The 10,000-nt window shown below is 48.8% G+C and overlaps 1 protein-coding gene across 2 annotated transcripts in view; it reads right to left on the bottom strand.

Moving 5' to 3' along the window:
* roraa (RAR-related orphan receptor A, paralog a) overlaps window positions 1–10,000 on the bottom strand; it is a 180,120-nt gene that overhangs the window by 45,252 nt on the left and 124,868 nt on the right. The window contains exon 1 of one of the 2 annotated variants that reach the window (XM_030365063.1): window positions 6,109–7,063. The exons of the other annotated variant lie outside the window; for it this stretch is intronic. Within the exon in view, the coding sequence (XP_030220923.1) occupies window positions 6,109–6,277 (169 nt within the window). The 5' untranslated portion in view covers window positions 6,278–7,063. Of the gene's footprint in view, window positions 1–6,108; window positions 7,064–10,000 lie in introns of those variants that run through there. 2 annotated transcript variants of the gene reach the window in all.

Below are 10,000 nucleotides of genomic sequence, written 5' to 3'. Positions count from 1 at the left end.
ACCGCGCGACCTCTGACCCCTTACCTCCTCTTCAGCTATTCTGTTATCCTCCGTGTTAACAGCGGTGGTTACACGCTGATGTGATGACCTGTGCCTACTCTGGGCTCTGAGGAGATGGACATGCCTGCCAAAAGGACTTCTATCTAAAATAGATCACGGAAATGTATGATATTAAAGGGGAGAAAGAGAGAGAAAATCGACCTTTTGCAGCACAGGGAGAGTGTACCAGAGGCACTTGCAAAGTGCTGAAGCCGCCGTATGCAGCGACGGCACTTAACACCTGTCAACAGCTGTCAGCGAGGCCCGCTCTTATTGTCACTCGGGATCAGATTAATAACAGAGAATAACAAGCTGTGATCTACCGTGATCCCCCCACCCTCTGACGGACAGACGCCCGGGCAGGGGGCGGTGGAAGGGTGGAGCTAACCCACTGAAACAATGCTTCTCTGGCGTGGCAAAGGCTGAGATGTGATCCCTGCCCAGAGATAGGGACGTGTTTGGCGGAGCTGGTGGTGGTGGTGTTGGTGGTGGTGGTGTTGGTGGTGGTGGTGTTGTTGTTGGTGGTGATGTTGGTGGTGGTGGCGGCAGCGCCGGGGGAGAAGCTGGTTTAGTGGCGGAGGAGCCGCTGACTGCCCTGACGGAGGAGGTGAAGGAGGAGGAATGCCTGTCTGAGCCGTGGCGCTCACAGAGAGAGCCAGTTTGTCCCAAGACATGGGCTCAAAGTAATGGGCTTTATTTACTCCGGCATGATGGGAGGAGAGCGAGCCGAAAGCAGAGGGGGGAGAAAAAAAGCGAAGGGTGGAAGTAGGAGGATTGAGCAAAAGACTCGAGGGAGAGATGCATTAGTGCTGTCTGGAGCTCCTTCTCACCTCCTACCTCTCTCTGCCGCTCTCTCTCCCCGTCTCGGTTCCCCCTCTGGCTCGGAGGAAAACACATATCTCCCGTATGTTTTATTTTCCTCTTCTCTGCCTTCTCTTTTTGTTATTGTCCTCAGTGTTGGAGTCAAGACAAAACGCAAAATCAATAATGCTTTTTCACCATCATCTCCTCTTTGATGAAACTTCAAAAAGACGGTGGACAGGCCTCTAGAGGCTCACGTGAAAAAAAAAAAAAAGAAACAAATAAAAGAAAGATTCCTCCAGTACCAAACCGGAAAAAAGCACTTCAATCACACACACCATTGTTAACTTCCAAGCCCCAAAATGGCAGAGCAAAGGGAGCCAACACAGCTAATTGAAAACTGCTATAATTACACACAATTATACGCAACTATATCACACTATCCTCATCATTAGCAATCACATCATTACTGCCTCGAATAAAAAGGAATAGAAATGTTGTTCATATCATATCAACATACTGGAATATATCATTTTCCCTTCTGCCAATACCCCCCCCCCCTTGTCAGCAGACATCTACAGCCGTAGCTACTTAAGATACAAATATAAAAGAATAAAGTTATTTCATTCCTCCCTTCATGGCGCTGTGGTTTATGATTATCAAAGGTGTGCCGTGTGTGTGTGTGTGTGTGTGTGAGAGCTATTCTACCACGCCACTAAATGCTGCGTGACAGAGAGACACTTCAAAGGGGCCATAAGTGACTCTCGAAACGCTGAGTGAAAGTAGAGGATAGGAAATTACCCTTAATTTGACTATTTGACTAAGCCCCCACTAGGTGTTTTACCCCACAAGGCCGTCTTATTGAAAAACGAAATATATTTCTATATACGTACAACTGAACGGATAGTGAGCGGCGCAATCACAATAACTGTGATTCAATAGAGTTGTTAGAGTCGCCGTGGTAATTGGTTGTTGCCAGGCGCACTTTGTGCAGGTAAAGACGTGAAGACGAAGGCAGGAGCTTAATAAAACTTGTGGGTTTCCCGTCGCATTGCTTATGGCCTGTGTTCAGTTTTGGCAGGAGGAAATAGAACCGCATTCAGGGCTTTGTTAGGAAGAGCAGACACATTTCCTCTGCTCTCGTCTTCTCGGTCCCCTTCATCTCGCTCCAGAACCACCATTCCCCCTCGCTCGCTCTCTCCCGCTCTCTCTAACTTCAGCCAAATCCTTTCTCCTCGTCGCCGCTTCTCCCTATCTCTTCCACCACTCCTCTCCTCCTCCTCCTCCCCTCCCTCCTCTTCCTCCTGCTTCCTCCATCTCTCCTCTACTTCTCCTCCTTCTCCTCCTCTTCCTCCTCCTCCCATCCCCCTCCTCCCTTTTCTTCTCTTCCTGCCCTCCCCTCTGGCTATCTTCCCTCCCCTCTCTCTCTCCCTCCCTCCCTCCCTCCCTCCCTTCACAGTGCACATCCCCTGTCCCCCTCTCCCAATCTTTCTGCCGCCAAATCAAAAATCCATGCTCTCAATGGGCAGTCAATATCTCATTAAGCAGGGCCCTCCACACACAACCTGGCAACCAGGATGTGCTTCTCAGCGGGGCCGCCGAGCCCAGACTGGCAAGCCACGCGCTCTTTAATAACCTGCCCAGGGTCCTCTCCCGTCAGCCAGGCCCAAGCAAGATAAACCTATAGCCAGCGTGAGTCCCGTCAGAGTGCCCACTCCCCGTGGACGCCTGGGTATCATGTGTAATGTGCTCCTGGATGCGCTGGGCCTATACATGTGTGTGGGGGGTTGTAAAGACGAGGAATCCTTCTTCATAATGTATCGCAAGAAAATTCATTATGTATTTATAATAGCTGTTAATAGAGACGGAGGGAGAGAGAGCACAAGAGAGAACGTTTTTAGCCGTGAAGGTGACAAGGGAACATTCATTTATTTATTTTTAAATAACACTTCCCACTCTTTTTTAAGCCCCTGCAGGTGACTCGTGCTATATTCTGCCTCACCTTAATCGGCGGCCATCCTTCTATTGGCTTAGTTATGTGCTCAAAGCCCTAACTGGATAACAGTCGATCTCGTTAACCTCTGCTGTAACGTGTCGGAGCCTGCAGTGTGCGCAGTCGAGAGGCCTTCAGTGCACCGCTGATGGGAAGAGACAACACACACCACAGCTACAGCAAATATTTACAGCGCCTCTCGACATCGCATTAAAGCAGCCATCACAAGCAGTCTGACTTCACCTCGGCCGAGGCCCCTGCACATCTTTTTCACAGTCTGCTGCACAAGTCCTGGGCTGAATCACGTGTTTCTGTGAGGTCTGCATGCAACAGGACTGGGGAACTGAGGGGGATGTGCTGTGTGCATGGGTGTATATGTGTGTGGGTGCATTTGTGGGCTTGTGTGTGTGCTTGTGTGTGTGTGTGTGTGTGTGTGTGTGTGTGTGTGTGTGTGTGTGTGTGTGTGTGTGTGTGTGTGTGTGTGTGTGTGTGTGTGTGTGTGTGTGTGTATGTGTGTGTGTGTGTGTGGACCCCTATTTCAACAGCGACTACTACACACGCCCACCACCGGTATTTCCAGTGAAGTGTTAATTAGAATGTTTTGCAGCTCCGATGACATTTTCTACCTTTTCCCATCTATTCAAACATCAAACGACTTTCGTCCGTTACGTAATTAGTATTTTCTCCTTAATTGTGCTGAGTAGGCTGGTGAATTTGCATGTGGTAACGAGAGGGATGTTTCTATTACAGGTAATTAGGTAGCTGAGAGGCAGTGCTGTGGTGCAAGGCTGTACCCTACACACACTGAGAGCGGTGGGCAGGACAGGGGGAAGGGAGGGCAAGTGAAAGAATTCCTCATAACAATATATATTAATGTAAACGCAAATGTCACACTCTACATGATGGATATATCGTCAGATGTCCGGCCATTACGGATATAGCATATCCCACTCAGGTTGAGGAATGCTATGGGGCATTCACTCGTTTTGTTCACTCATTGAAAGGCAGAATGATGCCCTCTCATATTGTTGTGTGTGTGCTTTTAGTTGCATAACACACAAAAGACGATGCGGATAGCCTTATGTGTTTTAGATGATTACATGTTTATGAGGATGTATTAGAATGTAATATTAAGTCATATTTTATCTGTGTTAAATGAGGGAGAATGAGTGTCCTATAAAATACATGGGGCTCCATCCCATTTTACAATTTAAACGTAAAACATTAAATATTACAAATAAACTAAATAAACTATAAACTATAGAAATACTGCAAATATATATTATTTTCAATAAAAGACCTGAGCTATAATATCATGGGAGAAACTTAAGGAAATTGTAATTTGTATAATTCATTTTATGAATAGTTTTTAACATATAAACAACGCTTATTTCAAGAATAAATTTGACAGAATAATTAGATATTTATTTAAAAATCCATGTTTAACTCGTGTTGCAATCATAAAATGAATAAAAAGCAAGAAATCAGAGCAAAATAAATGGCGGAAAAAAAGAACCAAAATGAAAAGCAAAACTAGCTCAGTTAGGACCCAACGCCAGCTGTCCAACCTCGAGGTCAGTGCACGTGAACGCTTCATACATGTCCTCATGGTCACATATGTTGAGGTATTCCTCTCCATGTGCGTTCACGTCACGGAACAATTAATCTGCATGTGTGCAAGACACAAACGCGCGTGTGTGTGTGTGTGTGTATTTGTGTGGACGCGTGTGTGGGGGCACATGTGTGTGTTGCACTTGAAGGCACTATCTGTCTATACGCATGAGTGTGTGCGCATGTGTGGCTCTGCTACTATGGTGGTGGTAGTGTGTGAGTGTGTTGGTAGTGTGTGTGGGAGTATGTGAGTGTATGAGTGTGTGCGAGTGTGTGTGTGAGTGTGTGTGAGTCTATGGGGGGAGGGGGGTGGAATGGGAGAGCCGGGATTAAGCATTTCAGATCTACATCTCCGCGACAAGGACGGCCGAGTCCTGCTCTCAGTCCGACATGTAAAGTCCTCTACACCCCCCCTACACCACCATCTACTACCCCCCCCGGAGAAAGACCAAAAAATAGGTCAGTGGAACACAAAAACACAAACACACACACACACACATGCACCGGTATATCAGACCAGAGATATGGTTATTCTGCCAGACTCTCTCCACTACGGTCTCTCCTCGCGTGTCTGCGGAGGTCCTCACTCGCTGCCACGCACGCCTCCCCCTTAGCCCACGCACATGCCTCCCCCCCCCCCTTACCCAAACTCGCATGCCTCCCCCCTTACCCCCTACCCACGTCCCTCCCCCCTTACCCCCTACCCACGTCTCCCCCCTTGCCCCACTCGCCCGTCCCTTGGACTGGAACAACAGGATTATTATGGTGTGGGGGCAGAGAGGAGCAGAGATAGAGACCCCCGTTGCAGCCCCCCCAACCCCCTCCACACTGTCTCGCACACACACACACACACACACACACCCTCCACACTGTCTCGCACACACACACACACACACACACACACACACACACACACACACACACACACACACACACACACACACACACACCGAACACACACACACACACACACACACACACACACACACACACACACACACTCTTTTTGGCAACTATGCCCAAAGCACTTCAGCTCCCCAGCTGAAGAGGGTGCAGGGCTATGATTACATTCGGAGCCATATCGCTGCAAAATCCCACTCGGCTCTCTGGAGCACCACGAGTAGGGAGTCACACTAGTATTAAATGCCTCCAAAAAGCCAAATATTATTAAGAATGTGTACCATTATACACACCATACATAAATACATATCTGTGGTCTAAATGATCTGTGTAAAACATGAAACAACTCTCAGTTCAGTGTGCAAGTGCAGGCAAAGGGGGACATGTTACACATGCATTCATGGAGAAACCAGCACAGCTTCATCATGTTATACATTCTAAATACAGCCTGATGCTACACTGTTGTTTCTACTCTGCTTTACTTGATCTCTCCCGGTCGCTAAGTCTCTCCGTCCCTGTCTCCGTTTCTCCCCCCCCCCCCTCTCTCGCTCTCTCACTCTCTCCCTCTCCCTCTCCCCATGTCTCTCTCTCTTTCCCCTTAACCCTATGGGCTCCCCCCTGCTGTGCAGCTGGAATGGAAAGAGTTGCGGGTCTACGAAGAGAGCAGCGGTACTTGTTACTTGAGCACTAAACCTTTTGCAGGGTGCACGAGTATCGGCAAGCATGCATTTGATGAAGTAGTATTATTTCCTGGTAGCCCTTACCTTTCATAGCTGAAATCACAAAATACATCATTAAACTCCGGGTCCATAAGAATGCACTCGTAACAGCGCAAAAGCCCTCCACTGCTGTCTCAGCAGCAGCTGGCCAACACACAGCTCCGTCTCCCAGGCTTGGAGCACGACCACACCACCATCCATGTGACTGTGACATCAGCGCTCATGTCGGCCCGGGCCCCGCCCACCAGCCTTTGATTGGCACAGCGTGCAGCCAGTGGGGGCGCTGGGAGCACACAGGCAGGGAGGCTGGCTCTCGTCCCACTGATTGCAGTCACAGCCTGTCTACATGACTCGCTAGACACAACACACTCTCACTATCAAGGTTCCCTTATCTCATGGAGGCGTACGCAGGCAGAGCTGCTCCTCTCGCACACACACACACACACACACACACACACACACACACACACACACACACACACACACACACACACACACACACACACACACACACACACACACACACACACACACACACACAGACCGCTTCTGCCCTGCACACTTTGCTAAGGAGTACTATACAAGACGAAATAGAAATGACTACATAAAAAAAAATAGGCATACTTAAAACAATGCATTAAAATATGCAAAACACTAGAAGAGCACAGTTAAATATGCGAATGATTAAAAGAATATCAAATAAACAAAATATTTTTTTATAAAATGATAGAAACTACAGAATACATTTTCAGATGACAGTGGAAGAACCAAAAGACGCAGACAGTGTGTATGTGGCTCCTGCTCCTGTCTATAGATACCAGCAATCAGTGTGGAGCCAGATGTCTTGAGCAGAGGTGGGGGGGGGGCCTCCACACATCTAAGACGAGGGGAGCCTCAGAGTCTTCCTCTCTGGCCCCACAGAGTCCCTTTTCCCCCTCCCCCCTCTCTCTCCAGCTCTCTCTCTCTCCTCCCTACTGCTCACACTGCCCCACCACCCCACCCCCTCTCCCCACCATTTCTCTCGCCATCACCCTCTCCTCCCCACTGCTCACACTGCTTTGCCACTCCCCCCACCCCTCTCCCTATCCCCCTCTCCCCCCCACCCCTCTCCCTCTCTCCCTCCCCTGCTCACACTGCTTGCTCGCTCGCCCCTCTGACAGGTGAAGCAAGAGAGATTGTGACGAAGGGGTTTCAGTTGATCCCCATCACCCCACGGCGACCAGGGGTAGAAGCCTCGCTTTTTACCTACCGTTTCCTCTCCTTCTCCCCCCTCCTCCACCTCCTCCTCCTCCTCCTCCTCCTCCCTTCCTCCTTCCCCTCTCCCCCTCCCCCCTTGCCGCCTGCTCAGTCTTTGCTACTCAATCCTCCCTCACTCCCTGGCTTTCTCTATTTCACATGTTCACATATTCGCTCTCTCCCCCTCCATCTCTCTCTCTCTGTCCCCCCGTTCCCCCCCCCTCCCCATCTCCTCGCTCATCCCCTCCCATATGATAATCTGCTCTGACTACCCAGCTGGCTCCCTCTGATACAATATTCTGGTTTTACTGCAATCCAGCTCTGGCCAATAACCACATTGCACTGGAAATTTCCATAAGTTCGGCTCGTAACCGTTTCATCTTGAGACAAAAAAAAAGGGGGGTAATATTGTATAGTCTTTGTTTTCAGACAAATAAACCTGATATGAATAGTAAAATAATAAAATTCAAGGACAGAAAGGTCATACTCATCCTTTGAAACGAGAGGTTTTCTCTCCTTTAATTGTAAAATGCCCCTTACAGCAGCTTTTATAGACATGACACGAATAATAATTAATAATAATGAATAGTAATATACATATATATAATGTAATATGAGTTTCAATATCAAACAGGATGTGTATTATCAGCACCGTATGGAAATGAGTGCCCTCATCCTGACCCAACACCTCTGCCAAACGACCGTGTTTCACCAGCCGCCTGAGAGCCACGAGCGATACTGAACACAGGAACTGCTGTTGTACCAACAGCGTCCCTCATGACGACTCCTCAAATGAGCAGAGTACCATTCCGAGGGTATCAAATGAAGCATGCCGTCGACACTAGACTCAAATGAACCCAACGCGGGCGGAACAGGTATAAATCACAAAGACAGAGTAGGCCTTCTGTTCTCGATCTCTACTCTGTTTCCTCTGCCATCAAGACCATTCAAAGCTCCTACGAAAGAGGGGGGGGGGGTGGATGTGGCTTACGTAGGTTCATGTCTAACTGCCACCGTCTGTGGTCGACCCTGAGAAACGAACACCTTCTATCCCTCCGCAGAGTAAGTGCATGTGCATGTGCACGCACGCACACACACACGCAAACCACACAAACACACACGCACACGCATACACACGCAAACACCCCCCCCCTCCAACACACACACACACACGCACACGCACACACACACACACACACACACACACACACACACACACACACACGCACGCACAGACACACAAACACACACACAGACACACAGACAGAGTGAGGATGCTTGAGTCCATTTTCTTCTTCATGTTTTTCTGCGTTGTATTTTATGTTTTGTGATACGACTTGTTTTTATTTTTTTGTAAAGGTCAGTGTGAAAATAACTGTAAAAACTGTAGTCAGTCGATGGCTTTCACAGCAAGCTCTGCTGGCTTTTTCTGCCTTATGACAGAGGGTTTGCAAAGGCTATATCCCTTCCCTGGTTCTTTCCCAGATCTGGCTCTCGACGACACTGAAACTCTTGTACACTGTTTTAGATTTTACGCGTAAAAAAAAGAAAAGAAACAACACCATTGTCAGAGTAGACACACACAAACACACCTACACCACACACCCTTCCAAGACATACCCTCAATTGCTTCACAGGTGATTTAAACCCATATCTTTGTACACACTTGAGTGCTGAGTCTACTCTAGTTCCTACACAGGGCGGCCTGTCGGGATGTGTCGTTGTGGTCCTGACGGGCCATCGGCCCATCGGCCCTCACTGCCACACATTACCCCCGACAGCCCGTCGATACGCTTGTGATACTTAATTCATTAGGGCATTGATCTGGCTGGGGAGGGGCTTGACTCTGAGTCGCCCTGTCAATAACCAAGAGGTGATGCATAATCAATGACGTCATTCACTCCTCCGTCACTGGGCTGGAGGTGTGAGAAAATAGAAAGTGTGAGCCAACAGAAACACGCAGACTCTCTCTCACACACACACACACACACACACACACACACACACAGAAGAGAACGAGAATATTTCCGGTTATTGTCGAGGAAGTCGGAGGCCGAGAGACAAACGGACGTAGAGCGAGAGTGAGAGCAGGATTGAGAGCAGGAGCGAGAGCGTGACATGTGGGTTCCTGCAGCACAGCAACTGCACTCCCTGGTGGCGGTGGTGGTGGTGTCAGCGGTGGGACTCATCGCGGTTTCCTGTTCTCAGAAGATTCAGCTTAGCTGATTCATTCCTGCCAATGTACGTATCATAAAGAACTCCTGTGGAAAATAACTCAATTGAGGCAAGGCACAGAGTAGGCAACAGTGCCCCCAGTGGACAGAGAGGAGAGAGGAGAGAGGAGAGAGGAGAGAGGAGAGATGGGGGAGGAGAGGAGAGAAAAGATGGGAGCATTAGGAGAAGAGAGAGGATAGAGGATAGAGGCTAAAGGAGAGAGGAGAGGAGAGAATAGATGGGAGCATTAGGAAAGGAAAGAGGACAGAGGAGAGAGGAGAGTTAGGAGGAGATGACAGAAGAGAAAGGAGGCATTAGGAGAGGAGAGAGGACAGAGGAGAAAGGAGAAAGAAGATAGGAGAGAGGAGAGATAGAGGAGGAGTTAGGAGAGAGGAGAGATAGGAGAGGAGAGGGGAGAGAGGAGAGCTGAGGGGAAAGTGAGGAGAGAGGAGAGGAGAGAGAGAGAACCCAGAAGGAGAGAATATAG

The sequence above is a fragment of the Gadus morhua genome, chromosome 9, assembly GCF_902167405.1.
Source record: "Gadus morhua chromosome 9, gadMor3.0, whole genome shotgun sequence".
NCBI lineage: Eukaryota > Metazoa > Chordata > Actinopteri > Gadiformes > Gadidae > Gadus > Gadus morhua.
The sequence above is the reverse complement of the archived record's forward strand: the minus strand, read 5'-3'. Positions and strand labels throughout refer to the sequence as shown.